Source organism: Pelodiscus sinensis, chromosome 3, assembly GCF_052426305.1.
Source record: "Pelodiscus sinensis isolate ZL-2025 chromosome 3, ASM5242630v1, whole genome shotgun sequence".
Lineage (NCBI taxonomy): Eukaryota > Metazoa > Chordata > Testudines > Trionychidae > Pelodiscus > Pelodiscus sinensis.
This window is the reverse complement of record NC_143054.1, coordinates 115,179,242-115,200,318: the sequence shown is the minus strand read 5'-3', so window position 1 is coordinate 115,200,318 and position 21,077 is coordinate 115,179,242. Positions and strand designations below refer to the sequence as shown.

General features: G+C 42.7%; 1 protein-coding gene across 2 annotated transcripts in view; it reads left to right on the top strand.

Annotated features, from left to right (window-relative positions):
• EZR (ezrin) overlaps positions 1 to 21,077 on the top strand; it is a 55,943-nt gene that overhangs the window by 10,647 nt on the left and 24,219 nt on the right. For both annotated transcript variants that reach the window (XM_075924547.2, XM_075924546.2), the window contains exon 3: positions 15,347 to 15,430. In XM_075924547.2, the coding sequence (XP_075780662.1) occupies positions 15,347 to 15,430 (84 nt within the window). The remainder of the gene's footprint in view (positions 1 to 15,346; positions 15,431 to 21,077) is intronic.

Here is a 21,077-nt window from a genome sequence, read left to right as displayed (position 1 = left end):
TTGGTTGGTTCTCCCCGACTTCTCCTCCCAGTCTTCCCCGGCCAGTCCCTCTTTCTCTTCCCCTGCCCCCAGCTCTGCCTCCCGCTGGCCGGTTCCTGCTCCGAATCTTCCCCAGCCAGCCCTGCTGCACCCCCCGCCAGCCCTGCTTCTGGCAGCCAGTTCTCCCCTCCTCCTCCTGAGCTCCCCTGGCCAGCTCCGCTCCTGCCGCCCTCTCCCCGATATCCCATGGCTAGCCCTGTTCCACCCGACCCCCTCCCACCGACCAGCCCTGCTTCCCGTCGGCCCCCCCCATCTCTCCTGGCCAGCCCCATTGCTCCCCCCTCCCCGTTAGCTCTGTTTCATGGCTCCCCCCCCCCCCATCTCCCAGCCAGCACTGCTCCCCTCCCGGCCGGTCCCTCCCCCCATGAAGCGTGTCTGGTATTTTTTTATGCTACCTGGTAACCCTACTGTAACTAGTAATGACACTATTTCATCTCTGAGAAGAGTAGCGAAGCACATTTCTTTAGGCAAGCTCTCTTTTGCTGGGAATCACATAATGAAGGCTGGGAACTCTCTCCTGGACCTGGTATTTTCAGGGTGAACAGATGTGGGTCTCCACCCAAGAAGACCAATGGCCCAGAAGCCGGAAAGTAGGTGCCCTTTTTGGATTACTGCAGGGGAGAGGTGGGGGGATATAGATGTTGTTTCCCCAAAGTATGATAAATACTGTTCTGACATGTTGGTGTGTTACACTCAGTTTGCCTAGGCTTATTGGTTAATCCAAACTATTTCCCCCATGCTCCGCTGCTGCTGCTGCTGCTGCTGTATCTGAGGCGGGAGGGAGGGAGGGGAGCGGAAGCTGGTGTTCAGAGGAAGCTGGCTTTTAAGCCTGATACAGAGGCAAGCAGCATGGGGTGGAAGGAAGCTCCATGGGAGTAGAACTGGGAGTCAGGAGCACACTGGCTGCCCTGCCCTGCCCTGCCCCTGGGGAGTATTTTAGTAACACTGTAACGGATACATATTTTTTGTGGCTACACAATTACTAAAATGTTCGCTAACATCCTTATTGCATAGGATAATAGAGAATTGGGTCCCTGAACTAGACATCCTAGAACCGCTTTCTCCTCTAAAAGAGGCTGTGTTCGTGGCTTACACCTAGTACCCCCTGGCTGTGGTGTACTATCCCATCTAGTGGCACTGAGGCTGCTTACAGAGAGAATGAATCTGCTCTATGGCCTTAGTCAATGGCCAGCTGGTTATTAGCTCATATTGTAGAGCTGGGGTGGGCAATAATTTTTTGCCGGGGCCCTCTTCAAAAAACTTTGAAGTGGCCTCGGGCTGCACTGGAAGGGGTGGGGCCTCAAATGGAAGGGGCAGGGCCATGATGCTTCCAGGCTTCCCCACCCACAGACCATGATTGTTCTGGGGGGGGGGGGAGCCCCTTACCCCCCCAAGTTCTCCTTAGGCGCCTCTGCCAGTGAGAGGAGACTTCCCGTGTTTCCCCACCCCAGGCCAATCAGGACTTGGGGGTGCGGGAGCATGCAAAGGCTCTTCCCACCCTACCAGGAGCATGTGGCGCTTCAAAGCGCCACAAGCTCCTGGCAGGGTGGAGGAAACTCCTTGCGCTTCCCCCAGGCTCTAATTGGCCTGGGGGCTGGGGAGTGGCAGGGCATCTGCGGGCTGGATCAATCTGCTTGGTGAGCCTGATCCAGCCCACAGCGGCCCTTTTGCCCACCCCTGTTGCAGAGTCTCGTGCACTAAGCTGCAGTGGTCCTAGGTAGGGATATTAGATAGAATGACTTGGTGTCTTGCTCACAGCATGCTTTCGCTCAACTCGGTGCTGATTAGGCCTCAATTGGAGTATTGTGTCCAGTTCTGGGCACCACATTTCAAGAAAGATGTGGAGAAATTGGAGAAGGTCCGGAGAAGAGCAACAAAAATGATTAAAGGTCTAGAGAACATGAGCTATGAGGGAAGACTGAAAGAATTTGGCTTGTTTAGTTTAGAAAAGAGAAGACTGAGAGGGGACATGATAGCAGTTTTCAGGTACCTAAAAGGGTGTTAACAAGGAGGAAGGAGAAAAATTGTTCTCCGTGGCCTCTGAGGATAAGACAAGAAGCAATGGGCTTAAATTGCAGCAAGGGAGGTTTAGGTTGGACATTATGAAAAACTTCCTAAGTGTCAGGGTGGTTAAACACTGGAATAAATTGCCAGAGGGGGGGCGGGTTATGGAATCTCCATGACTGGAGATGTTTAAGAGCAGGTTGGATAGACATCTATCAGGGATGATCTAGTGCCTGCTCCTGCCGTGCCGGCAGGGGACTGGACTTGATGACCTCTTGAGGTCCCTTCCAATTCTAGGATTCTAACTGAATAGTTGTCTAACTGCATAACACTTTAGCAGAGGTAGCAGCACAGGGTGGAAGGCAGGAGCCAGTCTGTGAGGAAAGCCACTTAAAAAAACAGCTCCCCTCGCAGACCGGCTGTCTTCCACCCCACGCTGTTGCCTCTATATCTGTTCCATGGGAGCAGCCCCTGTTTGCGGGGAGCTCAGACCCTCCCCCCACCCTAGTCCCCAGTGAACAGGGGCTGCTGCTGCCGAGCAGCCTCTGTCTATGACAAGCTTGGAACTGCCTTGGACTCAGGCTGGTTTGTGGCAGCTCCCCTGACCCTCTCACGCTGTTGCCTCTGATAGAGGCAGCAGCGTGGGGGGGGGGGGAAGAGAGCCAGCCTGTGCATATCAGCTTCCATCTGCCCCCCTCACCTTCCATGCTGCTGCCTTTCTATCAGAGGCAGCAGTACAGGGGTTGTGGGGGCAAGTGGATCCAGTGCTTGTGAGGAGCTGGCTTACCACCCCCGCTGCCTCTGACACACAGATAGTGGGGTGGGGGGGAAATGTATGTAGTTGACAGGATTAACCGATAAGCCCAGTCTTATTGGTTGTTGACATCCCTAGTCCTGGGTTAAGTTCTGCCTGTTGATGTTACCTATGCAGCACTTGGCACTGTTGTTCCCATCCTCTTGTTTCTTTATGTAAGAAAATATTGTCAATTGTTCTTTTTGGAAAAATATATGCTGTAGGGAGAATAAAGAGTTTTAAGAAACTAAATCCATCTTACCTGCCACTTACTGAATAAAGTAAAACCTCGCTAACTTGCACTAATGACAAAGGTTCCCCCTTTGACTTAACTAACCATCCAAAAGTTTAAACAAATATTTAATTCAGTGCCTTAGTAAACTTTTTATATAGCTTGTAACTTTATTTTTTATAGTTGCCGCTTACCATCTCTTCTATAAAACGATAGCTAAAATTCATGGTTCACGTTGCACTAAATCCTTTCAATGTCGAAAGAGCTTTTTTCATTGTATTTATGTTGCAAAGAGGAAGTATGCCTCAGCTTGAAAATGACATTCTTTAATCCTTATTCTTTCAAGTACTAGTCAGCTGAGATTTTCTAAATTTACGTAACTAGTATGGAATAGATTTTAGATTGTGACTCCTAGATCTGTTTCTATGATACCACCAGTACAGGAACTCTTAACTAAATGATTAATGTAAGTAGGTAGATACTATTCTGTACTAAAATGACACTTAAGAATGCATGTTACAGTATTAAAACTGTTTTCTTGTTAGAAAAATTTCCCTTAAAGAATAGTAAATATGGGACAATCTGAAGCTACAAAATTTCTTTATAAGATTGAACTGCTATATTTACTTTCAGCATGTTTTTCTCACCTCACCTTGAAAGGTACAAAAGATATGTGACAAAGTCCAGCCTGTCCAATTTGAATTTTTATCCACTGTCTAAACATTGGTGATTGGTGTTTTAAATCTGCCTTGTAAAAATTAGTTGTTTTTTAGTTGTACTGTATGTTGAGGGTTGAAGGAGGTGGGAGGAGAGGTGCAATTTGGGTGCATATGACCTAAGGCCTGATTCTACTTGTAATGGTGGAAGAAACATTTAGCAAAAACTCATATCTGAGACTGAATGTTCTGTGGTTCAGTGTTAACAGATACAGGCAGTCCCCGGGTTACGTACAAGATAGGGACTGTAGGTTTGTTCTTAAGTTGAATTTGTATGTTAGTCGGAACTGGTACCTATTGTAGGGGAAACTCTAGCCAAACATTTCTCCAGAGCTCAGTTTTATTCTCCCACACCTCACTTCCCTCAGTCCTTTATTCTGAAGCTGAGGTGTCTGCTGAGAAAAGCCACTCCGCGTCTCCCTGGTCTGCGGGGGGGGGGAGGCGCTAGCTTCGCGTCTCCCTAGTCTGCTGGGGGGAAGCAGCTAGTGCAGGGTTGCCTCACCCCGTTTGTAAGTAGGGAACTGATGTAAGTCGGATCCATGTAACCCGGGGACTGCCTGTATTCCATCATAGAAATAACTCTTGTAAAGAGGGTAGGTATCTCTAAGCAGTTTGATAGTGTCGTTCATTTTTGAGACACTGAGTCCCCTTCCTTATCTGGTAAAGACAAGTTCATAGCATGCTGTATAACTAAGAAGTATTTCCATATTCTGTAACTCGGTGCCTGTTTAGCCATGTTACTTACCATGTTATCTAGGTATGTGTGTTGCAGTTGGTCTGTTCTTCTCCTTCCCCTCCCAAAGTGCCAGCAAGCGCTAAACTTGGTATTTGTTACTTGTGGTGGTTGGAGGTTAGCACTTTTCGGAGGAAATTGAACTTGGATCTTTGTATAGGAAAGAGGAGGGTAGGCAGACAAAGGTGAAAGTAGTGCTCTGTCCTGGCTCACAGGCAGACAGAAGGCTGATTTAGTCCAGAGCAGTGCCATAGACTTCTGGGGAGGGACATTATGGGTTCAGAGGGTAATATAACCTTAAAACTACATTAAAGCCCAAGTATTATAAATTAGTTGACCTTTCTTTTGTACTGTATTGGCACAAAACATTTAATGCATATGACATTCTCTGTCCGTGTTTACCTTTATCTTTCTATTGAATCAAAAACAAACAAACAAAACTTACAATACCAAGGCAGACCACTCCAATAAGCAACAGCATTGTGGATTATGATAAATAAAATTAAGCAAGGAAGGTGTGACTGGAAACAGTGGTACTTTTCATTAATGGCTTCTCATACTCCTGTCTAAATAGATTTTTTTTTCAGAAAGTTTTATTCTACAAGCACTGTTGAATTACAAATTATTTTGAGAGAAAGTGCAAAACTGCTTCAAAATTGGGCATTATTACTTACAACACAACTATATAAAAAGACTGGGTTCGAATTCCAATCTGAAGGATTTTGGTGGGTGTACGTGCTCACATACTAAGTCAGACTGTTTGCACTATTAACAACATAATGCATTTTGTAGAACTTTGGTTCAGAAATAAAGTAATGTTTCAAAGGAGCACACAAAGTACATGGCTTCATTCCATCACTAATGTGGGAATACAAACCTACTGGAAAGTTAAGTAGAATGCTTTTCTCTCTGGCCATGAATTCAAGAATTAAAACAAACTGATCATGTGTTAGCCCTGACTAGTCCTTGACCTTATTTATATATATAAAAAAGCTTACATCTTCCTTAATCATTGTAGTTCAAATTGATAGTGGTCTGAGCCTTTACTGAAGAATGCAAATACAAACGCAAACCGTAAGTTTGAAGTCTGATTAAAAAATCCCTTGCCTTCTCAATGACTTCAGTTTTCACTCTAATCTTGTGATTGTCCTTATCTTCCAGACATTGGGCTCTTCTACACCACTGAGGGCCTTTATACTATGGGTCAAGCTCCCTGACCCTTACAAAATAAATAGGGTTGCCAGATACTTTCACACAAAATCCTGAACATGGTGAGAGGAAAAAATTGGTTGACCAACAAAAAATACATGTCCAGTATTTTCTTTTCTTTTCTTTTTTTTTTTAAACTGGACAGGGGCCACAAATACCAAACTGTCCGGGTGAAAACCAGATACCTAGCAACCCTAAAAATAAACCTTTCAGACCTCACTTATGCACTATATAAAGTAAAAAGGAGCACAGACTCAAATATTTTCTTCCTCCTTCTGGGTCATCCCCTTGCAATATAATGACAGAGGGTACCTATTTCAAAAAGGATGGAGGATGTAAAATGTCTTGAGTTTAATGGCTCTTAATGAGCAATTTGTAGCAAGGTATAAAAGCTGTAAGGAGACTGAAGCCCAGTCCTGAAACACACAACAAAAATACCCAGCAATGAGTGTAGTAGATAATAGCATAAAAGCTGTTTTCACACTAAGCTGCATTTTATGCTTTAGATCAATTTATTTCAAAATCCACTGTGACTTTAAGAGGTCATCTAGATGGCTAAGGACTGTAATCTATAAAGGTAACCAGGCATCTGGAAATCAGTGTGGAGTCCCATTTGCTTCTGTGCCACTGTAGGTATCTGCCTGTACTGTTCTGCGTTGTAGCAATTTAAACCTGTTTAGAGTCTTCTGTAGTCAAAATAGTGCAATACCCCTTATGTGAATGCCTTCGAATCATTTCCAGTTAAGTCTGTTGACGTATCCACACAGAGTAGTACTAAATTTTAACTAACCCATTTCTAAAGCTGTTTAACAGAATAGGTATGACTCTTGAGTGTACAGTGACTCAGTGAGGCTTTTTTTTTTTTTTTTTTTTTTTTTTTTTTAAAGTAGGTCACTTTGTGTCACCAGTTTAGGAGTGGAAGAAGGAAACACTTAACTATGTTCACAAGTTCTCAGTTTTTTACTGTCCTCTGATTATATTGTGAATCCTCAGCTTTCTCGGGCAAGGAGATGCACATCTTATTAGCCTCTTTCAGTTCATAGGGAACATAGTCTTCATATGCAGTCACCAAATGTTTAAAAATTATGGGTTGGACTCAAAAGATTGGCTTAACAATACTAAGTTTTAAAAAAAATCTGTTTTACTTGCCTTCTGGTTTTAGAGCCATTTAGGCTTTATCTTTTCAAGCTTTTTCTCTGCATTGTGAGGGCTACACATTTAGCTTTTTAAAACTGAAAGCTGAAATTCTTCCATATAACGTGTTTTCAGAACCTGGGACTATATTTAAAATATCAACTCGGACGTGGCAAAGTTGAATCTCACTTCTGTACTTTTGGTCCTGAATCAACCAACATTTAACAGCACATGTATGTCAATAGAGAGTAGTCCTCTTCTTTATTTTTTTACATGAAAGCACTACTGTTAATAGCAGCTATTTACCAATAGTTCTTGCTGTAAATAGGGTTAGTTGCTAAGGCTGATATGAGATTACCTTAGTGGTAAAGACTTAGTGCAGATCAAAGAGGGGAATTTTACCTGTGGTTTTACATCCAGACAAAGATCATAGGAATTAATTGCGTGTTGGGAGGTCAGAAATTGGAGTTCTGTCTTGTTGGGTCAGAAATGAGAATATTGCTACTGAAAGAGCAGAAGTGTTAGTTTGTGTGTAATGCATAATAGGGGCAAGTTTGCATGGCTTGTACACACTCCATTTTATTGCAACCAGGATATTTTTAATTGCCTACAATTTTAAATGTAGCTTACAAAACAAAAAAATAAGGAAAGCATTAATTAACCTCACTGAATAAGAAATAGTAAAGACTAGAATTTCTGGCTGCAAAGAAGACGGAGTTAACAGATGGATGAACTATTCAGAACTGTAGGGTAAAAGTGATAAATCCTTTCCATCATCTGACAAGGAAATTACTCTCTAATGTACTTGTGTTTTACAGGTGTTTGGATTATTGCCCTGTATATTATGGAATTTACTGCTGAAGGAAAGAAATAAATGGGTTTCTTAACTTTATGGTCTTTTAATTTGCAAAATCATAGGTGTTAATAATGTAAGGATCTCCTGTATCAAGGTGACTATTAGTGTTGTGGGAGGGTTTTTTTTGGGGGGGAGGGAGGGAGTTTTTTGTGCTTGTTCCCTCTGAGTACAGCATATAACAATTGGCTATGCAGTGGTTAACCTGGCACTGTTGTAAAGTTGGTGTCTTGAAATTACCTGTGGCCAGACATAGGTAAACAGAAAAGATGGATCATACACTAATCCAGTGTTGCAGGATTTGTAGGAATTCTTCATACAAATTCCTTCTTTAAATTGAACTTGAGCATGCCAACCTTCTGTTAAAAATTGTCTCTTGCGCTAGGATATGGCTTCTTTGAAAAACAAAACATTAATACTTGGTTAGGCCCTTATGGTTGACTGGTTAGCTGGAAAACCAAAGAATCCTATTGTAACTACCATGGCTTCAACTACAAAACTGACTTAAAGATACCACTGATCTGAAACGGGATTAAGTAGATTGGAGCAGAGCGGCCTTGTTTCTGTGGGCCTGAATGAAATTTTTCTTCATCCTTCCACTTTCCTGTCTCTGTAACAAGTAGGTTGTTCAGAGCAGACATTGTTCAAGTCTAAATCATAGTCTTAGTGTTCCAAAGTCCAGTAGATGAGGCTTGTAAAAACTATGATCTCAAACCTGAACAATTTGGTATGATTATAAAGTAAGAGAGGAGATGATTATATATTTGCATAGTTCTCTCTCCAGTTTTGTGGTGGGGTGTGTTCATTTACCTCAGTTTTTTTCCATTTAGTATGCACAACAGTGTCTGCACAAGCCAGGCAATGTGTTTGGTTTGTATACAACACAAAATATTTTAAATATTTCTTTAAGGCCCTTATTCTGTGAACATAGATACGCCTACTTAGTTCTATACACGTGAATAATCTGCTCAACATGCATAAATGTTTGCAGGATTGTGGCCTAAATGTGGAAAGCCAGAATCTTGCTGCTGAGCAATTGTATATGCTAAAGCAGTCATTCTCAAACTTCATTGCACCACAGTCCCCTTCAGACAACAAAAATTATTACATGATGCAAGGAGGGGTGGGGGGGACCAAAGTGTGAACTCTGCTGCTCAAGGGCTTCAGTCTCAGGCAGGGAGTCTGTAACCTGATCCTCACCACCCAGGGCTAAAGCCAAAGCCTGAGCCCTACCACCTAAGGCTAACACCCTCACGCTTCAGTTTTGACCCTAGGTGATGGGGCTTGGGCTTCAGCCCTGGCCGTAGGCAAGTCTAATGCCAGCTCTGGTGACTCCATTAAAAAAGAGTTGTGACCCACCGTTTGAGATCTGATGTGCTACATAGTAAATATTTCATATTCTGTACAGTACACTACTGCGCTGGTTAGGCCTCAATTGGAGTATTGTGTCCAGTTCTGTGCACCGTATTTCAAGAAAGATGTGGAAAAATTGGACAGGGTCCAGAGAAGAGCAATGAGAATGATTAAAGGTCTAGAGAATGTGACCTATGAGGGAAGGCTGAAGAGAAGATTGAGGGGGGACATGATAGCAGTTTTCAGGTATCTAAAAGGGTGTTATAAGGAGGAGGGAGAGAACTTGTTCATCTTGGCCTCTGAGGATAGAACAAGAAGCAATGGGCTTAAACTGCAGCAAGGGAGGTTTAGGTTGGACATTAGGAAAAAGTTCTTAACTGTCAGGGTGGTCAAACACAGGAATAAATTGCCCAGGGAGGTTGTGGAATCCCCATCTCTGGAGATATTTAAGAGTAGGTTAGATAAATGTCTATCAGGGATGGTCTAGACAGTATTTGGTCCTGCCATGAGGGCAGGGGACTGGACTCGATGACCTCTCGAGGTCCCTTCCAATCCTAGTATTCTATGATTCTATGATCTCTTTACTTGTCTGAGCTTCTACCCTATTGGTCAGTTTTGCACTCTTTTGGCGAAGGGCCAAATTTCAGTCTTGGGATAATGCCAAGATTTATTAGCGATGTCATAAATGACGAGCTGTCATGTTGTCCCATGTAGAGATGACTTGCCATGTGGGAGTCTCTCTCTCATATGCATCAGGCTTTGTCCTTCACTTCCTTCCATTGAGGCTTCTGTTGCTGATACATCACTAACCTGTCTGCTCCCACCATAGCATCTTCTCCATTTGTCACTAGCTGTGTAATGTAGATGGCCATCCTATTTGCGTTGGCTCTCGTAGGGCCTTGCTGATTACAGCCCTGGTACTGACCTCACCTTATGGGGGAAAACCCTTGTAATCCCTGACCCCTACCAAAGATCTCAAGTGTCCTTAGATTTTAGACACCTCTTTTGTTGCCTTGTTTCAGAGACCAAAAGTTTGTGCCGGGTCTCCATGTGAATATTTCAGAATCACCTTTCAGGCACACCACAGCACTCTTGACATAGAACAAGGCTGTGAGGGAGGAAAGACACTTTAGATCCATGATGTTCAACATGCTGGCCACTAGCCATATGTGGCAATTTGACCGGTTGTGTGTAGCTAGTTCAGAACTGCTTGGACACCATAGGTGGAAGACTCCATAGCTTTACAAGGTAGGTCAAAGATCCTTGACAGTACCGTAGATAGTTGAAAGCATTTTTCTTTCTAGAAATCAGTCTCTTCAGCTGCGCAAGTCCTTGTCTGACCTCTTTGCACTTGCAGTGATCCAGACCCCAGTGCCGACTCCTTCCTTGGCTCTGCTGGCTGCTTAGTTGACTGAGCTTTTTTTGAAACGTGAAAAGAGTTCATGAATGTTGTCTCATAGTCCTTTTGTTGTCTCCAGTTAAGGAAAACTAAAATTGGGATGAACTTCTCAGCTAGTCCAATATATTCTGTTCAATATCTTCATCAATGATGTAGATATTGGGATAGAGAGTACGCTTATTAAGTTTGCAGATGATACCAAACTGGGTGGGGTTGCAACTTCTTTGGAGGATAGGGACATAATTCAAAATGACCTTAGCAAGTTAGAGAAATGGTCAGAGGTAAACAGGATGAAGTTTAATAAAGAGAAATGCAAAGTGCTCCACTTAGGAAGGAACAATCAGTTCCATACATACAAGATGGGAAGCGACTGTCTAGGAAGGAGCATGGCGGAAAGGGATCTAGGGGTCATAGTGGACCACAAGTTGAATGAGTCAACAGTGTGATGCTGTTGCAAAAAAAGCAAATATGATTCTAGGTTGTATCAACAGGTGTGTTGTAAGCAAAACTCATGAAGTCATTCTGCCGCTCTACTCTGCACTAGTTAGGCCTCAGCTGGAGTACTGTGTCCAGTTCTGGGCACCACATTTCAAGAAAGATGTGGAGAAATTGGAAAGGGTACAGAGAAGAGCGACAAGAATGATTAAAGGTCTAGAGAACATGACCTATGAAGCCAGGCTTCATGAACTGGGCTTGTTTAGTTTGGAAAAAAGAAGATTAAGGGGGGACATGATAGCGGTTTTCAAATATCTAAAAGGGTGTCACAAGGAGGAAGGAGAAAATTTGTTCCTCTTGGTTTCTGAGGACAGGACAAGGAGTAATGGGCTTAAAGTGCAGCAGGGGAGGTTTAGATTGGACATTAGGAAAAAATTCCTAACTGTCAGGGTGGTCAAATATTGGAATAAATTGCCAAGGGAGGTGGTGGAATCTCCCTCTCTGGAGATATTTAAGAACAGGTTAGATAGACATCTGTCAGGGATGGTGTAGGTGGAGCTTGGTCCTGCCTTGAGGGTGGGGGGCTGGACTCGATGACCTCTCAAGGTCCCTTCCAGTCCTATAATTCTATGATTCCTAACATTACAGTATAGTTAGGGCCCAACTCAATTTGCAGTCCATTTTTGCTAACTTCATGGCTATAGGATTTTAAAAAAATGAAGTTTTGTAAATTCACCTATTTAAATCAGACATTTCAGTATTGTAGTTGTAGGGGTCCTCACCCCAAAAGGAGGTTCCTTTCTTCAGTATTACTGTGGGTGGTGGTCTGTAGGCAGAGTCAGTGACAGCAGCAGCACAGAAATAAGTATGGCATGGTATTGTATTGCCACTCTTAACTTCTACGCAGCTGCCTGCAGAGCTGGGCCCTCAATCAGCCACTGCCACACTCTGGCCAGCTGGCTCTGAAGACCGCTCAGAAGTTGGAATGGCAATATTGACCTTCCTAAAATAATATTGGGCGCCTCCACCCCCACCCCAAAAAACCCCTCTCCTAGTTTGAGAATCGCTTATTTCCCCTGTAAAATCTGTATTGTTAAAGGTAAAATCACATAAGATCAAATTTTGGGTGGGGGAACCAGATTTCATGATCCATAACACCTTTTTCCTGGCTGTGAATTTTAGGGCTGTAGGTATCGCCCACTGTAATAAAGCCAATAGGGCAAAACTACATGTAAAATAGACTTTTACAGTTAGCCCCGCTGCTCAAACAACTTACAAAAAATGAGATGTGGGGACTTCACAAGGGCTATCAATAGTTGACTCTGTGACTGTTTCTGTAACTTTTTTTCAGTTCATAAAAATTAAGATAACTTGTTATCTTTTTATATCCTTTCAAACTAAGGAAAACTCTTAATATTCTCCCTGTTGAACTTGCCCAGTAATGTGCTAGCTGCTTTTGGAGCAAGGAGTGGTCTTGGAATGCCATGTATAGAAAGGCAGTAGAAGTTAGCTCAATGATAGTTTGGAAAATAGTTTTACGACCTCCCTACAATCATAGCAAAAATGTACTTTACCCCCACATGCAAAGTGGCTTTTAGCCAAGTGTAAATGATCTAAAGGAACTTCAGCTTTGTACTGTGTGTAAGGATTATGAATGTATGCATTCCTCAGAGGGTGTGGAGAGATTACTATATAATATTATCCAACTTTTCTGTGTGGCGGCGGTGGGCAAGATCTTTCTTGGCAGGGGTTAGATCTTCAAATCTTGGTCTTCCCATTTCTAAATAGTTTTTTTTCCAGCTTTCAGTGCAAATCATCCTCCCCACAGGACCCCCAGCACACATTGTTGAGTTTGAAAATCCTTCTCTTGTAACAGGAAAAATATTTTTGTTGTAGCATGGAAACTGAGGGCTGTCTCACACTTCTAAGGTTTCTAGAGCACTATGGATACTAGAGCTAGGGTGGAAAAGAAGATTTTTTTGAAAAGCTTAGATTTAGTTGAAAAGAAATCTAGAGCCTTAAAATTTCTCTCATGGCTGATAGTATCCTTTTCTCTGAACAAACTCTTAAAGGCATTGGATTATCTAGCAGAGAGCTTCTGGGGTTTTGATCACAGGGGAGATACAATTCTACAACTGGTAGATCCTACAGCAGAAGGAAGGAATGGAGAAACTTTTCCAATAGCTCCAAGTGTCATTAAAAACAAGTTGTGTTAACTTGAAGATGTTCCATTTTGTAATAAAAAGCATTAAAACTAGTATTGCCAATATTTTACCGATGCAAGTGTAGTTTTTATATAAATCACAGTTTTCAAAGGGAGCTAACCTGTCTCCAGTCCTTACATTTTTTTTAAGTAGCTAAAAGCTATTCAAACTTGAAAAACTGTGCTAAAAGGCATATATTCCTCTTCTGCTTCTTAATCCCTGTCTAAAAATATTTTGAATGTACCATCACTGGAATACAAGTTCCTCACCTGTAGTAGACTAAGGAGCAATGAAAAAATGCATCAAGCTATATACTCTGTAGCTGGTAAATTAATGCAAGGTTTTTTTTTCCCTCAATTAAAACTATACAGGGAGCAGATGGTGGAACAAAGGGAACAGTGGATGTGCATTACGTCCCCCTTTCCTCATCACACATAGCAAAACTGCCAGTAGTTACAAGGTTCTTGTTCTGATGGTTTCTTTCCCCACACCCATGTTACAACATGAATACCCATAATGGAGGTGTCTTCCTCAGGTGTGCAATACTTTTTAGGGGACGGTATCAGAGCTTCAGATAATCCTTTTTCAAGTTGTCATTACTCTGCTGCTACTTATGATACTCTGTGCAGGCGTGGTTGCTGCTTTCCTGTTTTTTATTAATGGACAATTTCTTCGTTTACTACTAATATCTCTAGTGTTTTGCATACAATACAGGCAGTCCCCGAGTTATGCGGATCCAACTTACGTTGGATGCGCAGTTACGAACGGGGCTTTTCTCGCCCCGGAGGATGGGAGCGGTGGGATGCCCAGATGCGCCGCGGTCCTGCCACCCGCGTCCTTCGGGGTGAGAAAAGCTGCTCCGCGTCTCCCTGGTCTGTTGGGGGGGGGGGGAGCCCCCCCCAGCAGACCAGGGAGACGTGGAGCAAAGCCACGGAGCATGCGGGCAGTCGGACAGCCCAGACACGCCGCAGCTATCCCGCGGCCGGCGTCCTCCGAGGCTTTGCTCCCCGTCTCCCTGGTCTTCTGGGGGGCCCCTCCCCCCAGCAGACCAGGGAGATGCAGAGCAAAGCCGTGGAGGATGCGGGCGGCGCGTCTTGGCGGTCCCGCCACCCGCGTCTCCCTGGTCTGCTGGGGAGGGCCCAGCTAGTGTGCCCCCTTCCCCCTCCCCCCCCAGCAGACCAGGCTTTTCTCGCTGAGGACGCCTGGGGTAGAGCAGCTGGGGCACTGCCGGGTTGGTCCCGCAGCGCCGCTCCTCGGCGCTACTGGACCAACCCGGCAGCGCCCCAGCTGCTCTGTCCCAGGCGTCCAAATTCAGCCGCTGTTGAAACTGATCAATGGCTGATTCCAGGAAGCCCAGGGCAGAGCAACTCTGCCTCGGGCTTCCTGTAGTCAGCCGCTGGTCAGTTTCAGCAGCGGCTGAATCTGGACGCCAGTTCTGACTTACATACAAATTCAACTTAATAACAAACCTACAGTCCCTATCTTGTACGTAACCCGGGGACTGCCTGTAGTAACCTTTTTGTTTTATACACTTGATCTTTGTGCCTTTACAATATCTGATTGTTTGTTTCAAAGTGATTTCTCTTAAAATACTTGTTCCAGCGTGGTGTTAAACCTAGCTTAACACCTTTTTATGTGCTCAGTAGATCTGTTAAACTTAATAACTGATAGTTTAATGCTGGATTGGCTTGGAAGTTTCAACTGCCTTAGAGTTAAAACATCATGTTAAATCCAGTTCCAACCTATAGGGGAACTGAATTTATAATTTAAAACTCCTAAATATAATTAAGTCATTGACATCCTTTTAGGATTAAAAGGTGTCTTAAAGACAGTGGGCAGTCCTGGCTTACCATGTGCTGTGCTCTGAAACAATCAACACTAAAATGTTTTCTCATTTAACCAGAAGTCCAATCCAATTCCAGGCTGAGTAGCCAAACCTGTAGAGCAATCTGGATAAGCCTGTGAAGTCAGTGCCCTTAATTAACTTCATCTATGTGATTATACAAAATTGTAAGGGAAGATTACGTTAAAATGTAAATAGTCTTTTAAAACGGAGATTGGAGCCATTGTTAGTGCTCAGTGCCAGTGATCTGGGGAGGCCTTACAAGGCCCTCAAGAACTTCTTTACAATAATAATGCTTAAAAAGCATAGAGCAAGTATTCTACATAGAGGATGTGCGTATTCTTCACTCCGATTATATGGTTTTTCAGTATTTTAAAATCACTTTTATTTTCTCTTTAGCTCAATGTTCGAGTTACCACTATGGATGCAGAGCTGGAGTTTGCCATCCAGCCCAACACCACAGGCAAACAGCTATTTGACCAGGTCAGTTGTGCAAGTGTGTGAAACCATTTTGAATTGTAAACTTTTCTTCAGATTAGGAACCAGGTCTCTTCTAACTTTGTACACAGCTGATGACAATGGGGTTTCTGAAGCCTGACTGTAGCCTTTGGACTTGGCCACAATAAGTAAACACAGATCCTTTTTAAAAAAAAATTTAAGTGGCCACTTTTTTATTGTTAATTAAACAGTTGCATGTCTGTCAGATTGACTAGTGCATTCACTCAGCCTTTACAACTCTTGATAGTTGCCTTATTCTCTCAAGCAGAGAGACTCATGAGTTGTCCTCTCAATATGATGAACACAATAATAAACACAAATTGTGAACATGATCACTCCATCCTGAGCCTCTGCAGCATCACAAAGTGCATGATCTTATGAAATTACTCAGTCTCCCCTAGGAATGATTTATTTCACTCTGAGACTTTAAATATTGGGCATCTGTCATGGTTATAGGATTACAAGCGGGAGGAGACAACAACAACCTGGAATGAAGGGCCAGTAAAAATGACTTTAATCACGTGTATTTCAAAGGGCATGAGTGGCTGTGAATCTCATTTCCAAACTATTATGAATCTTTCACTTTGAGTTTCATTCTCTGGGTGACCGAGGTACAGTCAAGCATGATGGAAAGGTTACACTTGCTCCCTTGCTAGCTTTTTCCACTGCTGATGAGCTGTCCTCTGAAGAGTGAGCTATTTAAAACTCTATCATCTGGGTAATGTCTTGCCTGACTTTAGTCCTCCTATACCAGTAGAAAATGCTGTAGAATGAGCCTTCACAGGTTGACATAATGCAGCTTATGTCAACTTAATTATGTCTGTGTACACTTTACAGCCTTGCTCCTGACAATGGGCGTCTTACCACACCAACATAATAAATAGGGTTCTGCCAAATTCACAGCCATGAAAAACACATCACAGACCATGAAACCTGGTATTTTGTCTGCTTTTGCCCTATACAATACAGACTTCACAGAGGAGACAAGTGTTTCTATAATGGGGAGCTGACCCAAAAGGGAGTTATTTTAGGGGGATCGCAGTACTGTCACCCTTACTGCCAGAGAGCGGTGGCTGCTGACTGAGGGCCCAGCTCTATAGGCGGCAGCAGCAGAGAAGGGTGGCAATACTATACCATTCCATCCTTCCTTCTGCACTGCTGCTGGCAATGGCTCTTCCTTCAGTGCTGGGCTCCTGGCCTGCAGCAGCCTCTCTCCAGCTGCCCAGTTCTGAAAGCAGCACTGCCGCCAGCAGCAGACCAGAAATAACAGTTGCAGAACCACATTCCTTTCCCTACAATAACCTTGCGACCTCTTCTTTTCCCCCCATTTCCCCAATCACCCACACAATTCCTTCTTAGGTCAGGATCCCTACAATTACAACATTGTGAAATTTCAGATTTAAATAGCTGAAATCATGACACTTATGATTTTAAACTGAGGAGCAGGTGTTATGCACTGGCTGCAGAGTAGCTGGACCCAAGAAGTCAGGCATTTTGTGTATTAAGTAACAGCTTTATACAGAGCACATCTACCCTGTGTATTAGGACAAAGCAAAGAGCCTGGTCATTGGTGTCGGGAGGTTCTTCAAGGCACCTGGTTCTTGTAGGCACTAAAGAATAGAGGCAGCCTGAGATATACTTAAAAGAAACCGCATGAGTTCATCTCTGACATCACTAATGAGAGGTAGGGCTGTTATGGCTCAGAACAAGGAAGAGTAGATTGAGGCAGGCAAGTGGTATTTAGTAAATCTTTCTTTATACTTTCTTCTAACTTTTCTGCATGTAATGCATACTTAAGTATTCATTGATCAGGTAGAACAGAAATAGGCCAAGAGTGGCCTAGTTTATCATAGGCTTGTTTGTTAAAAAAAAAAAAAAAAAAAAAAAAAAACCTTGTTCATAAAATTAGCTGTACATATAAATAAAATGAATGAGAGATGAATTCACAGCTCTGGCTTGAAGGAGAACTTGTCTGTAATCATAAAGACTTCTGTATGCCAACAGAGCATTGATATTACCTGGAAAGACAGAGTAAAAGTGTACACAAAAATGACAAATTTAGCTGATGTCTCTAACAAAATGATGAATGAGATGGGTGGGTCAAATAATTTTTCTTTGCTCCTCCACTACTCCTAATAACAAAAGGCTGTATAAACTGTCCTTCAGCTCATGTAGGCAGAACTGGCTGAATAGCGTGCATCCTTTGTACAAATTTTGTCAACACACTTTTGAAATTTCAGATAAGACTTCAGATTGCTTTTTTCAAGAAAAGATAGTCTGAGTGGCTTTTGTTTTGGTCTGACTTGTAATCACCACTGTACTTGAACGTTAACTTGAAATACCACATTTTATTGCAAGGATGATGCCATTTTAATTTTTATTTAGTCACTAAAGCCCTGGGCTAGATTTGAAATCTATAGATTGTTTGCCTAATTTCAAATAAAACAACTTTTAATTGAAACATTTGTGTGACCTAGTCTGTAGATCTGGCTTGATTTGCTACCCAGAAAATAGAGGATGGGTAAAGCAGGAAGAGGGAGAATGTATTTACTTGACTCTTTCAGTGTATAACTTTCAAAGTCTCACTTTGAAAAAATGATTTAGGCACTATTGAAAAATCTTATTCTCAGTATTTAGTGTTACCTGAGATAAGAACAAAGTCAAATTTCAGGCAGAACTGATTGTTTTAAGATGCTTCTTCAAATATCTAACTCTTATTTCTGTGGGTTTACCATCTTGAAATACAATCGAGGTGGTGTTTGTAAGGATGTCAAGGACTAGTTGACTCTCTGATAAGCAAGTTCTTATTGGATAATCGACAGGATAGTCGACTAGTCACTCCGCCTCCCCACCCCCCCTTGCTGCTTTTATCGGGTGCGGGGGGAAGTGGAAGATACTTCAAAGTGGCAGTGCCACATGGAACCTGGTAATCCAGAGTCAGTGCAGCACTGCTGCTTTGAAATGCCGTCACAGCGTTTCCAAGTGGCAGCACTGCGTGTAGCCCAGGGTCAGCTGGAAAGTCCCTAGCTGATCCCAGGCTCCAAGCTGCTTTGAAATGCAGTTGGGGTCCTCGCAGCATTTCAAAGCAGCGCTGCCATTTGGAGCCCAGGATCAGCTGGGGACTCCCCAGCTGACCCAGGGTTCCATGCAGCGTTCCACCTTTGAAATGTACAAGAGTCCCCAGCGGGGGCTCTTGTGTATTTCAGAGTGGAAGTACCTGCGTGGAGCTCGGAGTTGTGGGACTTCCCGCTGGCCCTGTGCTCCACGTGGTATTCCAATTTTGAAATACACAAGAGCCCCTGCTGGGGCACTTGTACATTTCAAAGGTGGAACGCGGAACCTATTGACTAGTCTGAGGCAACAAGGAGTGGGGAAGCAACTGGTCGACTAGCCAGTAAGCATTTGCTTAACATAACAGCCTTACGTGGACTTCTCAGTAATTACCCCGGGTGTCTATGGAGAATGTATGTTGACATAATGCAAAGCGGACATTCTTTCTTTTAAATTCTCATTTATCCAATCATGGTATTCTGTTCTAGCAACTCTTCCTACCTCTCACCAAACAATTAAAAAGAATAAGAGTTGGATCAGTTTCCCATTTGAAACTAGTTAGTGCCGAGGGCTGCTGGTGAATTGCAATACTCAAGCTATGTCTGAAAAGCTGCGCTGAGAATGTGTCAGGTTCTTATGCCGGCCTAAAGGGATAGGGATTGAACCTTAAACTGATCTTGTTTTTAACAACTCCCACACCTGAATTGTTTCGGATTGCTGTGAGGCTCTGCTTGGGGACAATAGCTGCTATTCAGAATAAAGCTATATTCTACCAATGTCTTGTCCATAGTGCATGCAGAAGTTGGCTCCCAAAGACTCCCCAACAGGTAAAGGTGCAGTTGTAACAAGGAAATCATTAGAAGCAGGCTCTCTATATGACTTTAGAAAAAAGGAAAGTTGTATTTATTTTTAAAGTTTATAATACATTTCTGTGAAGGGGATAACATTAATTTTAAAACTTCAGACTGTGTGTGTGGTGGATTTACTTGTTGCCACTGTAAGTAACATGTGAGATTTGAGAGATTTATTTTCCTGCTCTTTCATTTTGTTCACTTTGCTTTCAGTATGTAAAAACAGTGAAACTGACTAGGAACATAAGACTTCTGCCAGACCCAGGGTTCCATCTCATTCAGTATCCTAGCTCCAGCAGGGTCCAGCAACAAATGCCTTAGAGCAGTGTTTCTCAATCTTATTTTTGTAAAGTACCCCTTAAAAAAAAAAAAAAGGTACCCCCGATACCTACAGTTTTCAGACACACACAAATTTGTTTAAACAACTTAATTGTAGCCAGGTGGGCGATTAAATTTTTGGATGTAAAAAATACAAAAATAATGAAGCACTGTAAAACTTAAAACAAATTATATTTTCTCCAATATTCAGTTGTGTTGACGTATCCCCCAGACTTCTCTCGAGTACCCTTAAGGGTACTCATACCATTGGTTGAGAAACACTGCCTTAGAGGAAGGGACAAGAAATGCCACAATAGGCAGATGTGTGCTAATCTACTCGCTATTTGTCCTAACCCCTCATAATAAGATTGGCCTAAATCCTGAAGCATGACGTTTCAGAACACTGCTCAGTCAGTCAGTTTATTTGTGTGGGTATTTGCACAGTAGTAGGAGACCTTAAAAAAATTCATTAAAAGGAAAAGTGACACTGAACCCAGTTTTCATTACCAATGTACCAACTTATCTCCAATTTAATGTCACAAGCTGTGGACTGGCAGTGAATTATTGTGTGGGGGAGTACTTTGATTAAAGAGCACTTCTAGTCTGGCAAAAGCCACCACTTTATTGAACATATCTAACTTGGGCCGCAGAGCCCTTGCTGCTGCTGCTGATGTGGAAGTATAAAAGGAATCAGTTTTACTATGATACCATGGCTGGAGTTTTCAGGGCTGGCAGTCACAAGGTGTCTTGACACTTTATCTAGAAATCCACAGAGAATTGACCCTCTCCCATCTTTAGAATTGCTATCTGGAGCAAAATGGGACTTTAAGTAGCCTTCTGCCAAAAGGAGAGACAATGTATGCTATTCTTCAAAGTTCTTTCTGTATGTGTATATAAATACATCCTGTTCTAGGAGAGAAATGCATGTAGACCTGTTTCCTTTTGTTAAACATTCTAAGTAGGAGTTTGATATTAAACTTACAGATTTCAAATTGCAAGGAAAAAATCCCTACCATTGTAGATGTAGAACAGTGGAAGTATAACTTCAAGTATTCGGTTCAGTTGATCTAATCATTAACCTAGTAGCCTATCTTTCAGGCTTTTAAACATCAGTTGGTTTTCGGCTGGCAGTAATACTAAGGGCTTATCTATATAGGGAAATTGATAGACGAAGCTCTAGCAAAACAATTATTCCATTGTTCTAATTAGCTTTCCTATGTAGATAACGAAACTAGCAGCTCAGATTAGGTGTTTGTCTTCCTGAGTCCAGTTTGGGTTAACAATTTTTGTGATGAAAACTTAAGATCCTTAGTACAGTTTGTATCTTTCTCTTTGTATAGTCACATTGATCAAATATCTGTTAACCAAAACTCAGTCCCATCCCTGTCAATGATGATGTCCCGTTTAATCAA